Source organism: Lycorma delicatula, chromosome 3, assembly GCF_047948215.1.
Source record: "Lycorma delicatula isolate Av1 chromosome 3, ASM4794821v1, whole genome shotgun sequence".
Classification (NCBI taxonomy): domain Eukaryota; kingdom Metazoa; phylum Arthropoda; class Insecta; order Hemiptera; family Fulgoridae; genus Lycorma; species Lycorma delicatula.
In genome coordinates, this window is record NC_134457.1 from 22,104,515 (window position 1) to 22,130,370 (window position 25,856).

The following is a 25,856-nucleotide window of genomic DNA, read 5'->3' on the forward strand; positions in this document are numbered from 1 at the left end:
GCATGGTCCAAACCTGAGAACTGCCTATGGAATAGTGCATCTATCCCTTTTCATATCCCGCACAGCCATAGCTCCTTTCCCAATATGGAAGCATTTCCACTCTGTTTAATCCTGACATTCCTTCCACTAGATAGAGATGTATGACAGCATCAGTATTATAATCACAGAAGACCCAACTTCACCTGAGCTATATAGCCCCCCTGCAAATTAACTTGTATTACCCTATACATATGTCTGCACCATCAGATTTCTTTCTGCCCTTAATAACGCCGGACAGGAAGTATTCCTGTTACAATGATCGACTTTCTTGCATAGCCTCTTACAGTTAACGCAGACTGGTGGTTGTCTCAGTTGGACACTGATCACTTTTGTGCTCTTCCTCTGAACAGTGCATGCACAGTTCTGGCCCAATCCTGAACCTTTGTAATACCTTGTTACTCTTATGAAGTCCTTGATCTTACAGGCCCGATATTCGAGAAATACCTTGCCTACCTAATGGTACTTCTCTCGCAACCCTTTCTCAATTTCTAGTACATGGTATATAAATTTACCAGTCTTAAATGCCACTTTCACCACTTTGCCAAAATCTTCTTCCCACAGTCTGGTGTTCTGTGTTCGAATGGTCGTCACATCATTTACTGCCAAATCCCTTGGCACATCAAATATGATCATCCACGCCCAAAGTTGCTTTCCATCTAAAATTCACTGTGCATCCATTGAGAGATTTGTTCGCATTATTTTTCTTCTCTGAATCCAAATCCTGTGTAACCATTTTTATACCCTTTGGATTCTCCCTCATACTGAGAATTTCCCCCTCCTTTCACGGATTCATCTTGCACGGATCTTTGCACCGTCGTCAAGGTCTCTTTGACTGTCCCTTTATACCCTGCAAACCGATAATGAAGAAATCAAAGCAGCATGATTCTGAGATCAACCAAAAGAATTCTTTGCTGGTAAAACATGAAAAAATGGCTCAGAGAGACGAGAAAAATTCATATTGAAAAAGAAAGATTTATCAAAAAATAATCTTAGTATTAACATCTGTAAATACATCTTCAGAAAAAATCTATAAACTTGGTTTAACTACTACTTATGTACTGGAAGTATGCTTATTGCACTACAAAAATTTCTTAAGCTGTTATCTGTCTCAATGGATGGTAATTTAATCATTTTTATATTATTTTTTTCATTATGTGTTATAACCTATCTTCCATAGCCTTAGTTCCTTTTTATTTCTAATTACTTCTAACTTCATAAAAATTTGTTTCCTTTTTCCATCCCCCTTTCCTGGTTCTCGTTTATAGTTTTTCTAGTTCCTAGCATCTATGTGATTGGATTGTTTTTCTCCCCTACCATAGCAGTAAACTCTTAACCTTGCTCATACAAAGTCAAACCTTACATTTACCCAACACAGTCTGTTTTTGAATATTTGGATCTACCATTACTAAATGTTAATTCTTGTTGGCTTTTCTTATAGTATATAAATATTTCATTATCTGCTTATCAGTGTTTTAGATTTTATGTGTTTATAAATTAATTTATTATTTTAAGAACTGGTAGAAAACCTTGGATATGAGAGGATATATTGCAACTGATTGATGAATGTAGAAAGTATAAAAATGTTAGTGATGAAGATGGTAAAAGAAACTATCGACAATTAAGAAATACTATAAAGAGGAAGTGCAAATTAGCAAAAGAAAAGTGAATTTAAGGAAATTGTCCAGAAGTGAAAAGAGAAATGATCATTTGTAAAATAGGCAGAGCATAAAGGAAAGTTAAGGAGAATTTTGTGGTCCGTAAGTTAATCTAATAATGTGTTAAATAAAAATGGTAAACCGATTTATCATATGAAAGAAAAGGTCAATAGGTGGGTGGAATATATTGAAGAGTTATATGAAGGAAATGAAAGAAACTAGTATTATAGAGGATGAAAGGGGAGAAACAATACTGAAATCTGAATTTAAGAGAGCATTAAACAATTTGAATGGCAGAAAGGCTCCTGGAATAGACGGAATACCTGCAGAATTACTGCACAGTGCAGGTGAGAAAGCAATAGATGGATTATACAAACTGGTGTGTAATATTTATGAAAAAGGGGAAGTTCGATCAGACTTCAAAAAGAGTGTTATAGTCATGATACCAAAGAAAGGAGGAGCAGATAAATGTGAATATAGAACAATTAGCTTAACAGTCATGCATCAAAAATCTTAACTAGAATTATGTACAGAAGAATTGAGAGGAGAATGGAAGAAGTGTTAAGAGAGACCAATTTGGTTTCAGGAAAAGTATAGAAACGAGGGAAACAATTTTAGTGCTCAGGTTAATAGTAGAAGGAAGAATAAAGAAAAACAAACCAACATACTTGGCGTTTATAGACCTAGAAAAGGCATTCGATAATGTAGACTGGAATAAAACGTTCAGTATTTTAAAAGAAATTAGGGTTCAAGTACAGAAATAGAAGAACTTTTGCTAGCATTTACAGGAACCAAATAACAACAGTAAAAATTGAACATAAGAAAGAAGCCGAAATAAAAAAGGGAGTCCGACAAGGATGTTTCCTATCCCCGTTACTTTTTAATCTTTACATAGAATTAGCAGTTAATGATGTTAAAGAACAATTTAGATCCGGAGTAACAGTGCAAGGTGAAAAGATAAAAATGCTATGATAAAGTAATTCTAGCCGAGAATAAAAAAGATTTAGAAGAAACAATGATTAGCATGGATGAAGTCCTTCACAAGAACAAAATGAAAGTAATGAAATGTAGTAGAAATAAAGTAGATGGACCACTAAATATAAAAATAGGACGAAAAAAGACTATGGAGGTAGAAGAAGTTTGTTATTTGGGAAGTTGAATTACTAAAGATGGGCGAAACAGGAGCAACATAAAATGTCGAATAGCACAGGCGAAACAAGCTTTTAGTCAGAAATATAATTAGTGTACATAAAAAATTAATTTAAACATCAGGAAAACATATTTGAAAGTATATGTTTGGAGTAGAGCTTTATATGGAAGTGAAATTTGGATGATCAGAGTACCTGAGAAGAAAATATTAGAAGCTTTTGAAATCTGGTGCTATAGGAGAATGTTAAAAATCAGGTAGGTAGATAAAGTGACAAATGAAGAGGTATGGCGACAAATTGATGAAGAAAGAAGCATTTGAAAAAATATAGCTAAAAGAAGAGACAGATTTATAGGCCACATCTTAAGGCATCCTGGAATAGTCACTTTGATATTGGAGGGACAGGTAGATGGGAAAAATTGTTCAGGCAGGCAACATTTGAAATATGTAAAACAAATTGTTAGGGATGTAGGATGTAGAGGGTTTACTGAAATGAAACAACTTGAACTAGATAGGGAATCTTGGAGAGTTGCATCAAACCAGTTAATTGACTGAAGACATAAAATTATTTTAAATACAAATTTCAATGTTGCAACAGTTGTTTCTCTAGAAAAAAGTTCCATGTTGAAAAACCTGCATTTTTTTCAACAAAATAGCAACTTACACCTACCTATTACATTTTTTTACAGGTTATAATGTATACAAAATCATAAGATTTTAAAGAGAAAACTTTTTTTAACAGCCTAGAATACTTGAAAATTAGTTAGCTTGAAAAGTTATTAGCTTTCCTAATTTAATAGTTAAAAGATGCATTTTCTAAATTACAATTGGATAAAACTTTCCACAACTAGCATGAATATTATTAGCGTATTTAATAGTATACTACTACTACTACTTTACTACTTAATACTATTAAAGTATTTATATTTTTAATTAAATTATTTAAGTTTTTGTGTTTAACAGAAAATTTGTATTTTATTAATTATTACAAAATCATACTACTATATTTTTAATAATTTGAATGAGATTTTATTATTTTCCTTGTCTGGTTTTATATTAGTGTTCTGCTGCCACAGGACTTGCTTCTGCCAATACTTTTTGTGGATTTGAACTTTCTGTTTTTTGCTGTAACATAACATGTAAAGTATTTTAAAATGCATATTCTGATTTGGAATTAATGATTTAGTTTTAAGGTTTTGTGATTAAATCCCAACATAGGCTTGGCATTTCTCGTATGCTAAAAAAAATGCCATCATATTGTCACCACAAGGTACTTAAAATTATAACATTTTTTTAGTATTTATTTTTTGACTTGTTAATTTATGCGTATCAAATGAAACGTATGATTAAATAAACCTAGAAGCCAAACATTGTTTGATATGGATTATTAAAAATTTAAAGTACTGCAGTGCTAATTGTTTGTAGAGATTTTGGTTTTCTGAAATCTAATTTTTATGATTTGATTCAAAGAAAAATAAACTGTTTTAAACATTTTATGTGGGTTGTAAATGAATGTTGTTAATACATAATGTTCAAAAAGTTACTATATACCTGTCATGCACTAGTACAATACCTACACATCAACTTACAGTAGTGTTAGAAGTAATCAATTTTAGAAATCAATTTTATTTGGTCAAATTACAACCAATTATTTAATGAGTGCAAGTCTTTACCACCATCATTATTATCCAATGGATAGTAGATCTTAGAGAAAATCAGTTTCATTTCTTGTTAACCACTGCTTAAGTAGACATATCTTATTATACTTTGGAAGAAAATACGTAAGTCAAGATCATTTATCTTGTTTCCAACATATTGCATTTTTTCAAAGTAACAATTTTTAATTTCTATATTTTTATAAAGTTATGCAAAAAAGTGTGATACTTGCAGTTACTGATATTTATTTATAAATAAGAAAGTTACTTTACATTTACAATTCAGAACTTGATCACAACTAAACTGTATGTTGGTTGTGAAAATTGAATAATGACTTACTAGTCATAACTCATTTGTAATTACTCTCAATTGTCTAATGACAACATGCAGTTGTCATTAATATCTATGCAGATATTAATACTAATTTATGTTTCTATTAAAAAAAAGGTGTGCTTACCACTGAAGATGTAACTTCAGATTCTGTGGATTCAATATCAGTTGCATCTACTACAAGCATCCATGCTTCTTGGCGTATTGATGGTATTTTCAATCTAACTCTTAATGGTGCTAGTATGTTTCTTATTAATGCTTTACAGTCTGGTGATACTGGTGGATCTTTTGGAAAATTAACTGGCTTTTGCACTTGCTGAAAATTGAGTAGTTTTGATTATGAAAATTAAATTTATTTAATTTTGTACCATTGTAAATACTATTATTTTAGTGGAAAAAAATTTATGATTCTTCTACAGTGTATCTGAGAAGTACTTGTATGCTTCCATGTAATTTACATGCTGTTAATGTTTTAAAAATCACAATTCGCAATTTAAAAAAAAATAAGTTCTTTATTGCAGTTGGTTTTTCCTGCCCTCAGAGTGCTTGATCATATTAAAATGGATTTGAATAAGAAACCACTTTTACCAACTTTTGTGAATGAATTATCAGATGGAACAGTGTATTGCAGCTTGCCTTGCTTTATTAGGAATATTTCCAAATGTGATATCCCACAGAAGAGTGTTGTTTTCTGATGAATATGCAATTTATCACAGTTCACAAGCCAGTAATGTTGTTTTCTGGGCTAAGGAGAAAACTCATCTTGTGAGTGGGTTGGAAAGAAATCCATCACGTTTCATAATATGGACTGGGATGAAATCATGACACTTTAACAAACTATATTTTTTTAATTAGTATCTGAATGATGATTCTTATTTTTAAATGTTGAAAGGTTGTAACTCAACTTCAAGAAAACATTATAATGGAACGTGTGTGGCAAGATGAAGTTCCAGCTCATTTTGCTTTCTAATACCTGAATTCTTAAATGTAAATTTTCATGCCACAGATTGGCCACCATAAAGGCCTGCCTTTACCGCATGAGTTAAATGAGATTTAACTCATTGTGGAGATTAATCAAGACCTATATATCTCAACACCAAAACATAACAAACAAAGAATTGTGTAATAGTGTGGAGGTAGTCTTTCAAAACATAACTCCAGATGCTTCTCGACATCTCAAGGAAGATGCAGAGACACATATCTATGTGCATTCAGCATGATAGTACATAAACATATCCACTGGATAAATAATTTGTTAGTATAAATATATATAAATGTTCAAAATATGTATTAAGCCTACAATATTCATTTATCTAGGAGAATGGGGACTTCTTGGATATGCTGTATTCACCTCAATGTTACTTAATTCTTATTGTTGGCTATAGCAATACGTTACTGCTGATCTCTATGGTGGAGTGGTAGTGTCTCTGCCTTTCATCCATAGGTTCCAGATTTGAGTTCTGGATCAGGCACAAAATTTTTCACATGCTACAAAATTCATTATCATTCATCATAGTGACTATTATTGGCCATCAACCTTTGTTTTTATTTATGAATAAATAAGTTATTCAATACAAACCTAAACATGAGAAGGCTAAAAACAGAAATTATCAAAAAACTAACATTAGTTTAAACTTTGATATTGAAAAATACATTAAAGAGTACTCAAATATGCATTTTAAAAAGCTGGTAATAAATTGAACTACTTTCCTGGCTGCGCTGAATCAAGTTATGAAATTCATTTTTTCATCTCAATCATTTTAAGCTCTATTTGTATTTCTCTATGATAAATAATTCCTTTTTATTGAAAAACAATAACCAAAATTATGAATTCATCTTTTTTCACATTTTTACATAAAAAAATTTACTTCTAATTTTATAGTTAAATAAATACATAGTTAAATGAATACAAAAACGTGATTATTTCTATACTTGTGGAGGACTTAGTGAAAGTTGAATACTGGGACTATTGTTTTGTGTTCTTGAAATATAAAAAAATTCTTTTTTCATTTTGTTTTTTTTTTTTTTTTCATTATGCGGTCTCCCATACTCAAGGGGTATTTAGTAAAATTAATTTGTAAGAAAATAATCTCTAAGTTAGGAAAATAAATTTGAAAAGAGAAATGTTTTAAATTGTTTAAAAATACAAATATACAGTCATAATTCTAAATAAACAAAGTTGTAATTTTGTAGGAAAGGGTGAACATTTTTGATTATTTTATTCAAGAAGTACTAAAGAATAAGGACCATCAAAAAATTAAGATTTTTACATTTTAAGTGACTTGTGAATGGATTTAAATTTAAAAAAAAAATATTTTTTGTTGAACTTTTTTAAGAAAACGTTTTTGCCAAAGTCCTACCAGTAAAGATTTGAAATTTAATTTCGGCCAAAATAACCGCTCCCCTTTTTCAAATTTTTGTAAAAATCTAATACATTCTTTCACACCTGAAGGTAGTATCTGTAACCAACATTGAAGAAAGTTGGTCAATGGGATCTAGAGTAGATAAGACCAAATTCGGGCTAACATAATATAGGGAGAAACAACTGACTGACAAAAATAGATTTTTTTGACTTTGAGCCCTGGAATAAAAAATGTTTTTTACAGATTATTTACAATTTATCTAAATCTATTTTTTTTTGTTAAAGAAATTTTTTTTAAATTTCTTAAGCCACAAAACCGAAAAAAAAATATTTTTAGATAGATTGTTTTTTATCAATCTATATACTTTCCTGTTATAGCTAAAACAGCATATATTGCTGTGGCTGTGGGAAAAAATGGACCAAAATGTTATTAAGGTTATTAGCAAAACTATATATTCATGAGTTTCATGGGATGTAATACTGGCCAGGCATCTGTAAATATATACTGGTTTAGACAAATGTAAAACAGCAATATTGATATTTACTAATTTGCACAATAATAACTCATCCATTAAAGAACTAGGAAATTCATAATATGAAAAGAGCAGAAAACTTCTAATGCAACCTGAAAGTGCCAGTCGGTAGAAGTAAAGTAACATCTGGTTGAAGAATCCTTGCGATAACTGCATATTTATTTAATACATAGAAGCATTCACAGGTATGTCCAAAAATACGGTAAAAAAAAAGTTAAATAAGTATGCCTTTTTATAATCTTTGAATAAGTGACCAATGTTGAAATGAAACTAACCCATGTGTGAAGCTGCAAACACATTACTGTAGTTACGAGGGTAAGTCAATTATTATCCGCAATTTAGTTATATTTTTGTTTATGTTGGTAATACTGTGATGTTGCGTATATGCCGCATGCGGGGTTTAATTGTTGTGTCTGTGCAGGTTTGATGTTGCTAGGTTTGATAACCATTATCGCTGCCTTTCCGTTAACCATGGCTGTTCCGCTTTCTGTTTGCATCAAACAGAAAGCGGAACATCGTTCAGCGATCCGTTTTTGTGGTCGTAAGGTATATCAGAAGCCGAAATTCATCTAAGACTTTCGGTACAGTACGGGAACAGTGTGATGCCGCACCGGCATGTTTACAAATGGATTGAAAAATTCAAAAATGGTCGCACAAGTGTTACGCACGACGAAGGAGCCGGACGACCGTTTACCGCCACAAATGAGGGAAGCATTAAGCGTGCGCGTGACATGGTTTTCTTAGACAGACGAGTAACTATTGATGGAAGTGGCACATCGTCTGCAAATTAGTCAAGGTTCTGCCTACGAAATCATCCTCAACAGACTTGGGTTTCATAAAGTCTGTGCAAGATGGCTCCCAAAACAACTCACACAGTCGCATAAACAAACGCGCTTGGACATCTGCCAAAAACATTTGGATCGCTATGATAACGAACGGGACATCTTAGAATCACCACCGGTGACGAAACAGGGATCCATCATTACGAGCCGGAGAGTGAACGGCAGAGTATGGAATGGAAACATCCAAATTCGCCCTGCAAAAAAAAGTTCAAGACCCAACCGTCCGCAGGAAAACTGATGCTTACGGTTTTTTGGGATTCACAAGGCCCAGTACTGGAGCATTATGAGGAAAAGGGCACGACAATAAACAGTGTGCGTTACAGTGAGATGCTTACTGCCAAGCTGAAGCCTGCAATTCAAAGCAAACGCCGAGGACTGCTGTCAAAAGGTGTTGTGTTGTTGCACTACAATGCCCGTCCACATAATGCTGCCTGCACTGCTGAAACGCTCCAGAAACTCAACTTAAAGTACCTCCGTATAGTCCTGATCTTGCACCTTTTGACAACTACTTTTTTGGTCCACTCAAAGAGGCATTAAGGGGACGTTGATTTACCTCAGACGAAACAGTGAAAGAAGTGATGCATCCCCAGCTTGCAGTTTAACCGAAAACCTTCTTCTATGAGGGCATTAGGAAGCTTGTGCAACGATGGACCAAGTGCGTTGAAATGCAAGGGGACTATGTCGAGAAATGATGGACATGTAAGTTTCCTATTTGTATTGCAATAAAATTTATAACTACATTGCGAATAATAATTGACTTACCCTCATACATCTGGTGGATTAAGAACTCCTGACAGTTAAAGTATTAAACTTTATTTTTAATTATGTGAAATGCATTGTAATTAAAAGTTTAAAAATTTTATTCAATTTGGGTACAAATATAAATGAAGAAAGTAAAATTAATAGAATATGGGATGATAATTTGCTATTTAAGTTTGAGTATTCCCTGAAATTTGACAGTTATATAAAATAGGTCATTATATCAAAATACAGGGCATAGATCTACATTTAGGTACAATTATATCCTAATATCCTGTTGGTACAAGTGCAATATGTATACTAACAGGTATACAGATGTTAATATTGTCCTAAAGTCATGACCCTTTACAAGATTCCATCTACATAAACCTATTTAACTCCAGTTTTAAGATGATCGTCTCATGCAAGCCTGTTCATAATACTTTACATTGAGCAGGATTACAAACATTTATAAAAACAAAATTGAGTGGGAAATTAAGAATAAATTTGAGTTTTTAAATAAGACTTTCCTGCTGTTTGGAGCCTCTCTAAAACTGGCAACCTTCTTGCTCAAAATTACCAAAAATCATTTAATCAATTCTAATAAAATTTGAATGTGCTTGGCATCAGAAAGCAAAAATATTTCACATGTTTTTAACACCTGCAGACCAATTTTCAAATCTTTATAAAAAAAATTTTTCTGTATTTATTAACATCAATTACCATTTTAAAAATATTGATAAAAGGGTAAAGAGTAAGCCAACTAACCAACAAAATGTGAATGGTTGACGTGTGCTTATTTCTTTATTTATGTTAAGTAGGCAAAATACAATTTCAAAATATTAGTTCATTTTTTCTGTTCATGAATGTTATTTGTTGTCAAATTAGACAATTTCATGTAAGAGACAGGCCTTTAACTGGATTTAATAATACACTTCTACTTTGCTAAAAGACTCCTCTTTATTCTTTATGGTAGTTTGATTCCACTTTGAATCATCTGATATAATTTGTAAGAATATGTAATATTAATCTTAATCAAAGAGAAATATACCTTAACCAAATTATTATAATTGCTGTCATCAAAAGGTAGTCGCCCATAAACAGTTGCAAACAAAACAACTCCTGTTGACCAAACATCTGAATATTGCGGTCTATATGGTACTCCCTTTAATATTTCAGGAGAAGCATATGCATAACTTCCACAGAATGTATCACTTAAAATGTATTCATTTTCTTTTGTGCCCATACTTCCACGAGCAAAACCAAAATCTGATAATTTTATTTGAAATTTGCCATCCATTAGTAGGTTTTCACACTTTATATCCCTGTAATAAGAAGAACAACAAAAACAATGATAATTGTCATATTGCATACCACTCTACATACACATAAAGTAATATAAAACAAAGTTAAATATTAGCTTTTTTTATAACAAAGTTAATTCTAACATCATAAAATGCTTCATACAGCTTATACTGTCTAATGAATATTAGTTTAACTTTATAGGCTGGAATTAATGAGTTGTCATTCAATCCAGCCATATTTATTTTTAGAGGGACAAGCAGACCTGTGCGAAAATTTTGCAATTTAAATTTAAAAAACAAATCACATTTACTGCAATAGTAATTTATTTCTAAACAGAGGAAAAGTACAACGATTGAAATATTACAGTAACAAACTCTACAGTACATTAGAAAACATGAAAAATACAGCTGCTACAAAAAATTTGTACGTTCAGTGGTATGTTCATAGGTACATTCATGAACACTAGATAGCATGAAAATCACAGCTGTACAATGATTGACATGTTATAGTAACAAACTGCACAGAATATTAGAAATCATGAAAACTGTAGCTGTTACAAAATGTTATTACAAAACATTATTACTGATTCTGGTTGTATCACAGCAAATGGATGGTGGTGCATTGGTGACAGTTGGATATATAAATGGGCCGGTGAAGCAAATTTGAAATTTAACTAACTTTGTTGCACTTTTTCACTTTCTTTTTCATCTTAAATCTATTTGATGTACACCCAAGGGTGTACATTCTGTATCCAGCAATACCATTTTTGGGGGTTTGTGTTGATGGCGTCTTATGAATGGTGCAAAACCATTTGTTCAGTGTCTGCTCAGTGTATTAAAACAGTGAGATATCCACATACCATGATTAATGATAATATTAATAACTGTAATAAGTAGCGTAACAGTGACAGTAATTATGTTAAAAAATTAATAAGTTTAGAGGGTTTAAAAGAGTATAATGAAAAAATGCAAGTAAGAAATTAAAAAAATATTTCCTACTGTAAAATTTAAATATTGTGAAAAAAATAGTTGAAAACCATAATATGGTTTTCAAAAATAATATGATTTTATTGGAACTGTGCTGTGGAATGTATCACAAATTTATTGAAAAACCACACTCAAAAAATGTTTAAAAAACTATCAGTCATTTTATCAATCCATCATTAACAGTTATTCTTTTAATTTTATTAAACAAAATCATTATTTACAGAATTTATCACTATGTACATTTTTAATGAGTCTGAATATAAATTGAAATATTTTTGCAAACAGTAATTACTTGATTTACTTCTTAACCAACTTATTATAATTTAATTTTTGTCCTGTTTCAAATAATGTCAAATAATTTTAGGTTTAGCTTTAGATAAGTAACAAATCTTGTTCTTAACATTTCAGTTTTCAAAGATATTTTGTTCATTACTATCTCTCCAGTACTGTTAGATAATTTCTAATAAGTTAGTAAAACAGAATCTAGCCTATTAAATTTGAACTGTTACTAAGAAGAAGATATTTCAAAAATTCTAATTATTAGTCACATTACATTACATTTCTGGAGTAAAAAAAAAAAAATGTAGTAGGATAACAGTATCTGTTATCCTAATACAGTAGGATAACAAATAGCTGTTATTAAATTTTGACTAATCTGACATGTGATTCAAGTAAGTAGTGACAAATTTAAATTAAAGTAAGATAAATAGATAAACATAGCTGTATATTGATAATAATGCAATAATAATAATATAAATAATTTACAATGTATGGATAATTTGGCTAAAGCATGAACAACTTTCCTTTGTACATGAATGGAAATGAATTGTTTTCAATATGACTATGCTGTACTTCCATGAATTCAGTTTGTTTGTTTATATGAATATACAACTAAGAAAAAATGAAGAATTGTAAGATCTTTAATGAGTTTTTAAAATTTTGTTTTTTTGAAGTAGGAGTTATTTATTTTATTCAAGATTGAACTACTTCACAAGAGGCTTTAAATTAAGTTATAACTTGGTAACTGTTATTGTACAGAAAAAGTTGTTACAGCCTAACTATTGTTAATTTAACCTCAATGATTAATGTACATGTGTAACACGCATTAAAAAAGCAAATAAAATGCAATTTGGGTCCTGAGTCTTAAAACATTATAGAACAGATATAATAACAATTGATCAGTTATAATTCTTACAACTTGCCTATGCAATAGGTCAGATCATGGATGTCCATGTAACTCTGTATCTTTAATTTTTCCTTGTAATGTTCAATTTTTCCGGTTTATCCAATAACAATCTAAGTTTTGATTTTTTTGCATTTCCAATCAAAAATTTTAAAACCTAGTTTGTTTACTACAAACACCTGCACAATAAATTAATTTATAATTACAGTATTGGTGTAGATTTTCAGTCACTTCTTTTTAAACTTTCAATGAACAGGGGGGTTTCATTGAGCTGTGTACATAATATTTATATCTAAAGTGAATAAAGTAGCCATTTACATATATACCTATGTACAACTCCTAGATTGTGGCAGTACTCCACTGCATCAATCAACTGCTTAAACCATGCTCTTGCTCTCTTTTCATCAATGTATGTTTCTTTTCTTATTATGTCAAGTAAACTTCCTTGTTCAGCAAATTCCATTATGATATACACTCTGCAAAATAAATTTTATAATATGAAATAATTTACTCTTTTATTTGTTTTAAAGCTTTGTTTGTTAATGCTATGTTAATTGTGGTTTTTTTAATACTTTTATTTGTAGTCGCATCAACAATTAAAGTCATTAGCGACTAATCAGTATAATATAACTGTACTAGTAAATTTGTAGTCTTGAACAAATTCAGGACAACTACTCCTGAGATGTGAGGTTAATTGAAACCCAACCACCAAAGAATACCATTATCCACCATATAGTATTCAAATCCCAATAACAGTAACTACCTTTATTAGGATTTGAACCTGAGAACTTCAAATTCAAAATCAGCTGATTTACGACAAGTTTACTACTAGACCAACCTGGTGGATTGGTCAAGATAGAAAAAATTTAGAGAAAAAATCTGCAGAATAAAGGTTCTTGTAAATGAAAAAAGAAAAAGAATGCATGTGCTGGACAGAAGAACAAAAACATAGCGTAGTGAAAGAATTCTGGAGGAGAAAGAAGGAAAATCAGAACAGAAGAAATTGAAGATATTTGTATGGTTATGAAAAAAATTCTAAAAGTAAGATTTATGTTGATAAACCTATAAAAGGGGTTCAAGCCCTCAAAAATCACTTTGAATGTTTTGAGCTGGTTGATTGTAAAAAGTTTGATAATTGTTACTCAGAGGATACTTAAAAATTACTCTAGCAGAATGTTTGATATTGTCCCTTATGGTTTACAAAGAGATTTAACCTTAATTACGTCTAAATTTAGAGGACTTAGAACTGAGTTGTAAAAATTATTCCACGGTAAAAAATGGTTTGCATAAAAAAAGTGATTATTAAAATAATTATGTTTATGAAAGTTAAATAAAAAAATGTTTTACGTAAAAAGATATGGTTTAATCCCAAACTGATAATTGTGTTATTTAGTAGCAGTAGACTAACATTTTATATATTCCTATACTTTAATGCTAAAAGAGAACACTATTAAAACAGTTCTGAGCAGAACACTCCTGTGCATTTAGAATAACAGTTCTGATTATTCATGATTGGGGGAAAGGGCTGTTGGCTAGGGCTTTAGGAATGCACGTTGATGTGGCCCTTAACAATAAGGTACTTGACTTTTTTTTCTTTTTTTTTACCTCTGGGACCACTGTTAGGTATTACTTCAGAGGATAAGACGAATGATAATTTTTGTAACATGTGAAAACACCATGCCATGCAAGGCAAGGTCAAGGTACTTGACCTACCTCAAGTCATCTTTCATTCGGCTAAAAAGTAATGTATTTTCTTAAAGAAATATTATGAAGAATTAAAGAATAATGAATAAGAGTAACTCCAGCACCGGAGCAGAACAGTGATCACAATGCACCAGATCTAAATTTTGTTCAGTTGCCCATCTCCTGCTTACAGAAGAGGCTGCAGAGTCTTGTGATGGAAAGCATGGCAGATGGAATGGGACACCACAACTAAGCAAAGATCCTTGTATAAGTTTAAACAGGATTTGGGAGAATGGTATGCCTCGAGCTCGTTTTTAAGGGCAACGGGTACTTAGATACTCATCAACCACATTAATTTAAACCAATATCTTTTTCGGTTCCTTCTGGCAGCTGATGAACTGTGTGTCTGCAGGGAGGTCCAGTCAAATGAACACCTGATGTTTGACTGCCCTGCTCTTGAGGGGGGGGGGCAGAGACCAGGCCACCCTGGAACTTAGAGGTCAAGGGGAAAATTGGCCACTCACAAGCGGCGAGTCAGTGTGGTGAGACCTGCATTGTCAGACCGTGTGGGAGTTCCTAGATGTGGTTGCTTTGTTCAACTGGCATCCAAAGTTTGCTTAAGGGAAAGACTCTTACCGCATTGTTGTGGGAAGCTAACTGTCAGTATGGCTGACCACCAGCCAATTATTATGACTCCAAGCAGTATAAAATGGAGGATAGGTACTTGCTGGCATTCAGCGGCTTATGTGTGGTAGTGAATTGCTGCCTAGACGAAATAAATTTTATTATGGATGTCATATATATTTTTAGTAGTTGATGGGGTGCACCTACCCACTTTAGCAAATATATGACAAGTGAGCAGTTGGGACACGTAAGCGGTGGTGTATGGCACTGCGCTTAGTATGCTCACACTGTTAGGTAAGCTCTAGGAGCTATTTAGGATACTGGTTGCTAAACTGTTTGAGGCTCAGTTGCTGTTTGTGGCTCAGTTATTCGATCTTATGCTTTAGGGCAACTGAATGGGGTGGTAGTGGGAGAAATGCCAAGCAAACCAAAAAAAGAGTAACATTTGTTATAATTACTTTTAAAAATAGGAAAAGGCAAGATAAAGGAGAAAAAGTAGAAACATCAAATCTACAAAATCTTTATGAGTAGTAAATATTTGATAAGTTTATTTATTGATTTTAATTGAAAAAAATCCGAGGGGGAAAATGTAATAACTTAGGGGAAAGATATTATAACACCAAGAAATGACTACAACAAAAATAAATAACTTCCCTTTTGGAGAAGATATAACGTTGTTCATAATGGTGGTTGAGAAGAGAGTATAGTAAATTATTATTTTAAGTTCCTGCTCACATCTAATCCTCTCATGTATCTCTTCTTATTACTTTAGCCTCAATTTAGAAATATTTATCATATTGTTGTGAAACTAGGACTGTAAAACAACCTAATAGCACCAGATATGTGGTTCCTACATAAGTTATGGAAATAATAATCTTTTCAGTTTAGGAGTTAGGGGAAGTAGTTTTAATCTTATGCTTTTCTTTTCACAACTCAATAAACTCTCCTAGTAATTTGACTGTTCCACAGCTGAAAAACTAAATTTAACATTACTATTGATTTTAAAATAATTATTTTCACACGAATGATGTTAATATATGTGACAGGTATTATTGCATAAATAAATGCTTTTACACTGTATTGTTAATATAAGCAGTCCATCTAACTATTTCTTTAAGAATTTGTTTCATTAATGGATGGATTCATCCATCTCACTTTAACAAAGAAATGGAACAACTAATAACATCACTTTTCTGTTAAAAATATTTGATACATTCTGAATGTTTTCTGTAATAACTATTACTAACTGCCAAATCAATTTTTTGTCTTTTTTTTCATAAAGCAATATTTAAGAAACCTTGTGAGTACAACAATAGAAAAACATGTAATTTAAAAAAACTTCCTGAATATATTTTCAGGAAGTTTTTATTTCTAAAGAAGATCAAAAATTTTTTCATGAATTGATCAAGGAATGAAAAAGATTATCTTGTCAAACGTTTATGGAGATCAAAATGAAAGATTATAACAACTTAGGTACTTAGGTATTGTCAAGCTTATTGTTTAATTTTTTTTTGTTAAAATCACTGCAAATCTAGGATTACAAGCAAGTGTATACATTCTGTATTATATATGAATTTATACTGCATATTTTATAAAACAAAATTTTGCCAGTATTGATTTTAGTTGATGAATATTTCATTTGAGTAGGCTGAGATAAAGAAATCTTATTACATAAATTACCTTACATATTTCCAATAGCAGTTAAATAACTGAAATTTAGCTTGGAAATTTAACTTTCTATTATTTAATTGCTAATCTAAACATTGGTTTGTTTGACATTTCTCCTGCCACCACCCCATTCAGTCGTCCTAAAGCATAAGACTGAATACCTGTGCCACAAACGGCTACTGAGCCTTGAAACCGTGTAGCGACCAGTGTCCTAAATAGGTCCTAGAGCTTACCTAACAGCATGAGCAGACTAAGCCCGGTGCCATACACCACCGGTTTACATGTCCCAACTGCTCACTTCATCATATATTTACTAAAATGGGTAGGTGCACCCCGTCAACTACTAAAAAAATATATGATATCCATAGATTACCGCATCTCAAATACCTCGGCCTCCCGACCTCTTCGCAATCTCCACAGGCTGCCTGAACGTTCACCACTAAATCTATTGGGAGACTTTCCAAATACGGTGGTAGCCTCGTATAAGGTTGTTCTAAAAGCACCAGTGCATACAATTAAGGCTCTGCGCTGGACACTCCTTAAATTTTGAAAAAGTACTCTATTCATACACAACCTGTGCGCCCAAACGGACGCTGTGTAAGAGATCATGCTTTCGAAGATACCTCGGTACACCATGTACATTTGACGGCCAGACAACCCATAGTCCTTCCGAGCAATCCTCCTAAGTTTGTGCATCACTGAGACGGCGTCCGCCGTTACTTGCCTAATGTGGTTTCTAAACAGCAACTTCTCATCAAAAAAAACACCTAGATACTTATGAACTCTCACTCGGCTGATTACACAGCCTTTATATTTAATTTGAGGGTTTCGATTGTACAATAATTTGTCTGCACCCTTGAGAAGCATAAACTTCGTCTTGGGCAAAGAAATCTTTAAATTTTGCATGTCCGTCCAGCCCTCTGCGGTTGAGAAGGCCGCCTGTGCCCGGTTTTAGCTGTGGTTGTTAATTACTATGAATTAAAAGGAGACAGTCATCGGCGAAAGCCTGGGTTGTGACCTCTCCTGGAAATGTCAATCCCAGAAATCCGTCAAATACCAGGTTCCACAGCAGGGGACTGAGAACGGAACCCTGCGGGCTTCCCCTGGTGATTTTTCCATAGCTAGGTGCTCATCTTTAAACAGAATCATACGATTAGACAAATAGTCATGTACTACGGCCTGCAGGGCTATGGGAACATTGCAGCGTTCCAACTCATAGAGAGGACAGAACTTGAACACAAGGAAGGAAATGCTGCCTCGTATTTGTATAAATATTGCCAAAACATATTTACAGTTGGTGCTTTCCACCTCGGCAAGACTAAAAGTTAATATGTTTTATGTGATGAAAAAATATATTTTTCATTTATATAATTTGTTATTAGTAGTAAATTAAAAAAAAATACTTTTTAGTATTTTAAGTACCTGTGTGTGGTTTCTATAGCTTGATGAAATCTAATGAGATTGGGATGTGAAAGTCCTTTAACTACTTGAATTTCACGTGGTAGGAATTTTTTTAAGTAATCTGATGGTGCTTGAAATTTTGAAACAACTTTAATTGCTACAAGCCCTCCATGTTGCTCAGATTCTGCAAGCTGTTTAACAAATGAAATGTTCGTTTATTTCATATTAAATATATTTAATATGAAAAATAATGCTACATATTTTCTATTATTTAACAGTTTCTTGATGCTGATATTTTTTGTTCCTTTATAATAGTTTTAACAAAAATTTTTTGGCATAATTTTCACAAAAATGTGAAACCTATAAAATCTTTAAATATTTTCATATTAGTGTTATCTTCTTATTTTATTTTTATTTTGAGTTAATGTGAACATACAGTAACTTTAAAACACCTTTGAAAGCATAGGTTAATAGCATATGCTATTTCATAAATAAAATACTGAGGAATATGATCCAAGGAGAAAGTTCTCTTGTACAACACTAAAAAAGTTATTAATTATGTATTGAACTATTGACCTACACTATTTTCAGTTATCTCATAGAGTGAGGAATAAACAAATGTTGCATTTGTGATAGTGAGTTTGTCATGTTTCCGTGAGTCACATCCCATGTATCAGTGTCGATTCACAACACGACCATATCTATATACAACAGTAATCACCGTGTAATTTATCATACAGTAGTCATGTAATCAAACATTTATATAATGCTATGTCTTTTCCGTTCTATTAAAATCCTTGATCTTTTCATGTGGTCATTATTTTTTTCTTGTGTTCAATTTGCAAAGGATTTTGCATATTAAAAATAATTTGAATGTGTATAAAACTGATGAGTTAGTAAGATCTAATGGTAAAATCGTGCTTCGATTACCTCCGTCATTGTGAATTTAATCCAATTGGCTTAATTTGGGAACAAATCAGAAGTTATGTAACGTCAAATAATACTACTTTTAAAATATCTGATGTTAAAAATTTTTACTTAAAAGCCATCGATAAAATAGGCCAACAGGAATAGAAAAACTGAATAAAACATGTAACGGATACTATTGAAGTAAATTATTGGGAATTGGATAATTTAATAGAAAACCAAATTTAGCCTCCCATTGTATTTCTTAATACTGACAGCACTACGAATTTCTTGCAATCAGATGACAAACATTGAATTAATTTATTATTTGTTTATTATCATAGAAATTTAAGGTATTGGTGAACTTTTACTGTCTGCAGACAATTGACAACTTCGTAACTCTTAAAAAACTCAAACAAAATGTTTAATTTTTAAAAATGTAATATATATATTTCTATTTATTTATTTATTTGTAAAATATAATAGGACATGGTTGCTGAATGGTTGGTGTAGTTTCTTTTACATGCATGAAGATTTATAGGAGATGCTTGTGAATCGATCACCTGAACACTTGTACGTGCAATCTGTTTACTTGAACTTCATAAGTTAACTGATTAAGATATAAATAAATGAAATAAAATATAAAATAAGAGAGGTTATCTCTAAATTAAAGACTGTTTCATTGTAAAAAAATTTATTCTGAAAACTTTATAAATATTTTTTATTTCTCTTAAACTACCATATTCTACTTCTTTATATAATCGCCATATGAATTAAGACATTTATCGTAGCGATACACCAGCTTCAATATACCCTCGTCGTATTCTTCTGCCAACAGTTCATTTAGCCATTAATAGCACTTTTAAGTTCATCGTCACCCGCGAATTGCTTACCACCCAAAAATTCTTTCAATTTCCCAAACGAATGGTAATTAGACGGACTAAGGCTAAGTCCGAACTATATGGTGGGTGTTCGCAGATTTTCCCGTCCAAATGTTCTCAGTAAATCACGTGTCGGACCCGCTACATGTGGACATGCATTATCGTACAGCAGAATGACGCCGTCGGTCAACCTCCCACGTCGCCGATTTTGAATGGCGCGCCGTAGCTTACGTAGAGTTTCACAGTAGGCTTCTGCATTTATAGTAGTTCCGCGTGGCATGAAATCGATCAGCAGTATGCAAAACCGATCCCAAAGTCTGTGGCTATCAGTTTTGCGTCCAAATGGCTGCGGCTTGACGTTTGCTGGTGATTGAGGATGACGCCATTCACTTGACTGCCACTTTTTCCCTGGCGTGTAATATGAAATCCATATTTCATCGCCGGTAACAATTTGAATTAAGGAACTTTATTTGTGGAAGAGCATTTCATATAAATAACCACTTTTTCAAAAATTTAGTAATATTTCAATTTTTTTATAATTATTTCACCTTAACATTTTATCATTTGATAAATTTTATCCTTTGCTATTTATTTATGAAACACTAATCAGTTGCGGACCAGTAGATTTTTAAAAAAAATGTAAATATGTATAGTACAAGAAATAGAACAAGCTGGTATATGGAAATCAATAGAATTATATTATTTTATTACAAGTGTTTTTTGTATAAAGGCTAAAGTAATTTTTAATTAAAAAATGTTTTAATTTGTTTAAAGAATTTTTCTCCTTTCTTAAGTAATAAATAGTTTAACAGAAAAATTTACAGTTACTGTTAATAGTTTAATTAAAAAAAAAAAAAAATAAACCAAATTTACAACTTTGCTTTCTTAACAACTGAACTGTTATTTATTCAGTGTTACAAATTAAATGGTTACAATAATACAACAAACAACTGGCAAATATTCATTTTAAGAAGGATTTTTTTGCCAAAATTGCAAAATCTATTCCTTAAAAAAAGCCCCTCCACAGCAACATAGAGTTGACATTTGCCTACTATCTCATATACATAAATCTACCAACGTGGATGCAACCTCATACTACACTTACACAAAGGATGCTATCTAAACATACTTGAAAATTATGAAATATATAAACATTCAAAAACACGTAATGATATGCTAAAATTAAGACAAAATTCAAACCTAAAAAATTTTTTGAATACATTTTCAATACATGCACTGCCTAACAAGAAAATGTGCTAGCAGTATGTTATTTACCACTAGTGCGAGAACAGCAGCACCATTCACTGAGAGGTACCAAAGATGATTGAAAATGTTTTGAAGTAGATTTTCAAAATGTTTTATTATATAAAATTTTGTTTGATTTTTGTCACTGAAAAAGTTTATATTTTTAAATTTATTTAATTTAACTGCCTAGATAAGTATGTTTAAGTGGGGTTTCTCATTGATTACATATTAACAAGTCTTAAGAGTTTGGGGAATTTTTGTAAATTTTGCCAAGTTTTTGCTTGTCTGGATTAATGAGAAGTTCAGATTATTACATTTTTGAAGTAAAAAATCGCATTGTATTTTTCTGTGGGATTGCATTCCACAAACAAAAGAAAGTTAAAAAGTGTTTCCTTTGTTATTGATCTAAAATTTTTCCAACCTATAATATATATAGGTGTGACTAAATATATTTTTTATTTACGAATTATAATTTATTAAAGTAATACTTTCTAGAATAATTGATTTTTAAAATTTGTTTACCTTAACTGTAGCATAAGAGCCATTACCAATGGGTTTACCTAATTTATAGCCGTGACTTTCTAAAACTGAATTTCTTCTTTCCTTTTCTGGCTGCTCTTTCTCAGGTTTATCTTTTTCTGATTTATCTTTATCTTTTTCCGTTTTTTCTTTTTTTTCTGATTTTTTTTCATTCCCTGCTGGAGGTGAAGTTGATTTTTTTCCTCCATTTCTTCCTGACATTAATGCAGAAATTTTTTGTCAGTTCATTAATGCCATTATTGACTAAAATTTAATGAAATTAAAAATTTACTACATTTTTTGAAAAGCCAGTTTGTAAATTATTTAATATTTTCTTTGCTCCATGTTGCCATGGAAACAGTATTACCTGTAAAAACACATTATTGTAAAGTGTGATAAAACATTAAAGTGAAAATTGAATGTAGTAATAAATTTTGATCCCCTTCTGTTACATTACATGTGCAATGAGACAATTGTACTCTGGGAGGGTATCAGATTTGGTGTATTATGAGATTCATCCATTATATTTATATAGTTTTATAGCTTTTGTTCAAATTTTGTCAGACTTTGACTTTGTTTTTGTTCAAATTTTCAAATTTTTTGAAAAAAAAAATTGAAAATTTGAACAAAAACTCAAAATGTTGCCTGTAGGATATGTTTTGTAAAATATGATACTTCATGAGAAGGGTGAGGAAACTGGGAGTTTAATTTTGCTACTGATAAACTACAAACATTGTTAATATGTGGTAACACTAGGTAATAACATTAACAGTCTACCACAGAGATCAGAGGAATAGACCATCCATCTCTTTGGTAGATTATACATCACATTTTTTTGTACGGAAAATCCAGGATACAAATTCTGGTCTGGCTTGTGAATTTTCATACACTACAAAATTCATTCTTCATCCCTTATACAAAATTTATGTAGAGATTAGCTGGGACTATAATAAAAATGAATGAATAAGTAAAATAAGTATTGATCAAAAGGATTTACAATCATTCTTATTTATCCAAGCAACCAATTATTTATTAATTACTGGTGTGAAAAAAAAATTACGTAAAAAAATGAGAAATTTCTATAATTTGGCATTTACAGGAAATGAACAAACTAATGCAAATAAAAATTCTTCTTTTTTTAATTATTTTAATTAATAAAGTCAATAGTGCCTTCGGTTGGAAAGATTGCAGCTCAGGTTAGGTTTTGATTGCTAGTTCAAACATTACACCAATACCTCTTGAAGAAATAGTAATTGAAAATTATCAGAAATTTCCAGGATCATATTATATATATATATATATATATATATATGATCTTACATGTTTCCTCACTTATTTTTCAGTCACATTCATCAAATACTTTTCTTATGCGATTGTCATTCATCTCTTGTTAGTCCATTATGACCTCCCCCTAATTACAACAGTTTTTCTCTCCATCATCAGTTTCTATGTACTGCTCCTTCTCCTGATGACAATCTCAGTTTGGTTTTCCATTTTTTGTAGAATCTCCTAACAGGGATCAATCGTCTTTGTGGTATCCATTTCAGGCCCTTTAGGTAGATTTCATAAGAAAGCTACCAATTGTAATGGGTACCATGATTCTACTTCCAGAAACTTTTGACGTATCTTCGCGTTTAACATTTCCCAGACCCCAAAACCACCATCAGATCAAAAGTATATATATATATATATATATATATATATATATATATATATATATATATATATTCACTCGTGGACATGATAACTGCTGTAATTCTGTGCCAATCACTTTCAAATTTATATGTAAAATATAACGACCCAAAATCTCAGTTGAGTTCATTAATGGGCAAAATTCCATAATAGGGATTGAAGTCATAGGGGTGGAAACGAAGAGCTTTTTTGAAAAAACAAAGTATCGCTATAACTTTCTTATTAAAGTAAAATATCAAGTTTGTTTAAAATTCCTACTATTCTTTGGATAAGGGAAAAAAACTTATCTAAGTAAAATTTCTTGATATCACCAATCATCTGCTCAGAGGGTGGAAAAAATAGGGGTTTGAAGACAAAAAATCATACCTCCCTTAATAGGCACAGTATCGAATTGGTTTAAAGTGGTCATTAGACCTCTAAACATTACCTGGAACTTTTGTCTGAAACAATTTTTGATATGACCAACCCTTATGGCAAGGGATGACCAAAATGCTGCTGGAATGTAAGAAGATAGGGCTTGTCGTATACTAAACATGTGAAACTTTTTTCACATGCAATAATTGTTGTACTAGGTAAATTTGAAGTTTTTCTTAACTTTAAGGTGGAAATCTTTTTTATCCCCTACTTAGCACTGGTGAAATCTACCTGTGCTGTCCAGTGTACCAAAAGGGATTTTTTTAATATTCTATCTTTCTTATATTAGATATCTTCAGCTGTTGACATTGTTTCATGTCTCTTTTAATTCTATAAATATTTTTTTGTCCCAAATTTCTCTTTTACAGCATTACTTTTTATTTTGCCCCCTCTCTTCTTTTAATTACCACTTGTGTCTTTTCATTTCAATAGTGTCTATTTTATTTCCAGTTATCTTTAACAGTGTTCAGATTTTTCTCAAAGTAGATTTTTAATATATGTTTTATAATGCAAGGTTTACTATTAAGATTATACTTTATAAAATTACTTTTAATTTTTAAAAAAAGTTTGTTTATTAATTTAAGACTTTGACTTTGGTCAAAGATAATAGTTTTTAACTAATCTTTTTTTTGCATACTTTTTTACCTAAAGTTACTTCAATACTTAAAATATGAATTCAAAAATTACTTCACTTACTCAAGAATCTATTGAAATGTTCCATATTGTTTACAGATATACTTTTTTGAATGATAGTTATTGTTGTGTTTTATTCGAAGGATTTTCTCTCTATCATAGTGAAAACAAACTACTTTCAGAGACTGAACCAATCTGAGCAGTAAATCAGTCTTGTTTGAATTGTTATTCATTTTTATGCAATAATGAAAGTTAGAAACTAATTGTTTGTATGCCCTCTCATCAATAACTATGATAGGTGAACATACATATTGTGTAGAATATGCAAAATATTTTTATAAATTTAATTTTTTTAAATGTGGCAAAATTTGGATCATTATCCAGATAAAATTAAAATAATTTTAATCATTTGTTTCCATGTAATTGTATTATTTTTTTAATTCTTGTTTTTAATCATATTAAAAACTATACTAAACATATTTTCATAAGAAAAAAGTTATATTATCCATGAATTTATACCTCTAATTGTTTCCATTTAATCTACATGCCTATGTTTAATTTACCATTTTTTGATGGTATTGATATTTTATACTATCATCATGCCGTTTCAATATTTTCATTAAAATCACAACCTTCTAGTTTTCTTATTTCTATTACACATACTTTTTTCATTTTCATTTTTTCACTTGAGATTTCTTCAGTTCATATTATATATTATTTTTAATAAATTTGAAAATATAAGTCCTAAGTTTGGCCTTTGATTTTTTTAAATTTATCTTCAAGCTATGCTATTACCAACTGCACTAATTTAATGATTCTTTTTTTTTATTTTGTAGAGGAAGTTTCTCTGTTGGTTTCTTGGTAATTTTGTTCTAGTTAACTTAAATAGAAAATCTTTCAAACAAATAATTTACATGATTTATTGGGATCACATTTGGAAGGTCGTTTAGGGCAGTTTAACTTACACAATCATAGTGTCTTGAGTTAATGAAAGATAAATTGCAGATAGAAAATATCCTGTTGGTGATTGAGACTCGCAGAATGAATTAAACATACCCTTTTCTTGTAATGAAATAAAGTATGCCCTGAATAATTCTCCAGACACTTCCCCTAGAAATGATAATATCAGACTCAGTATGTTATCACATTTCCCAGATAGTGCACTACAACATCTTTTGTGTATGTATAATAAAATTTACTCTGACCAGGTGTTGCCAAATTCTTGATCAGAGGTACTGGTTATCTACATACTGAACCCTGAGAAGATAAATCATGCCCCACAAGTTATCGCCCTCTCTCCTGACTAGTAGTCTCCTGTGCTAGGTGATGGAATGAATGGCAAACCATACTCTGGAGTGATACCTTGGGAGAAAGGCCCTAATTGCCCCAGAACAGTATGGTTTCCACCAGGGTA

The 25,856-nt window shown here is 31.3% G+C and overlaps 1 protein-coding gene across 1 annotated transcript; it reads right to left on the bottom strand.

Annotated features, from left to right (window-relative positions):
• Window positions 1-3,897: 3,897 nt before the first annotated feature.
• Window positions 3,898-21,925, bottom strand: LOC142320817 (testis-specific serine/threonine-protein kinase 3-like). Its single transcript, XM_075358792.1, has 6 exons — window positions 21,707-21,925; window positions 18,174-18,343; window positions 13,103-13,252; window positions 10,354-10,627; window positions 4,955-5,143; window positions 3,898-3,966 (listed from the first exon to the last, which is right to left on the bottom strand). Exons 1-6 carry the CDS (start codon window positions 21,923-21,925, stop codon window positions 3,898-3,900), a joined length of 1,071 nt encoding a protein of 356 aa, XP_075214907.1.
• Between the last annotated feature and the right edge of the window lie 3,931 nt (window positions 21,926-25,856).

Excerpts from the sequence above, each read along its gene's own strand:
- LOC142320817 (XM_075358792.1), bottom strand. The coding sequence starts at position 21,925 with ATGTCAGGAAGAAATGGAGGAAAAAAATCAACTTCACCTCCAGCAGGG. Across the intron at positions 18,344-21,706 it reads GCTCTTATGCTACAGTTAAG|CTTGCAGAATCTGAGCAACA; the intron begins GTAAACAAATTT and ends TTTGTTAAACAG. Across the intron at positions 10,628-13,102 it reads AATCTAGGAGTTGTACATAG|GGATATAAAGTGTGAAAACC; the intron begins GTATATATGTAA and ends TTCTTATTACAG.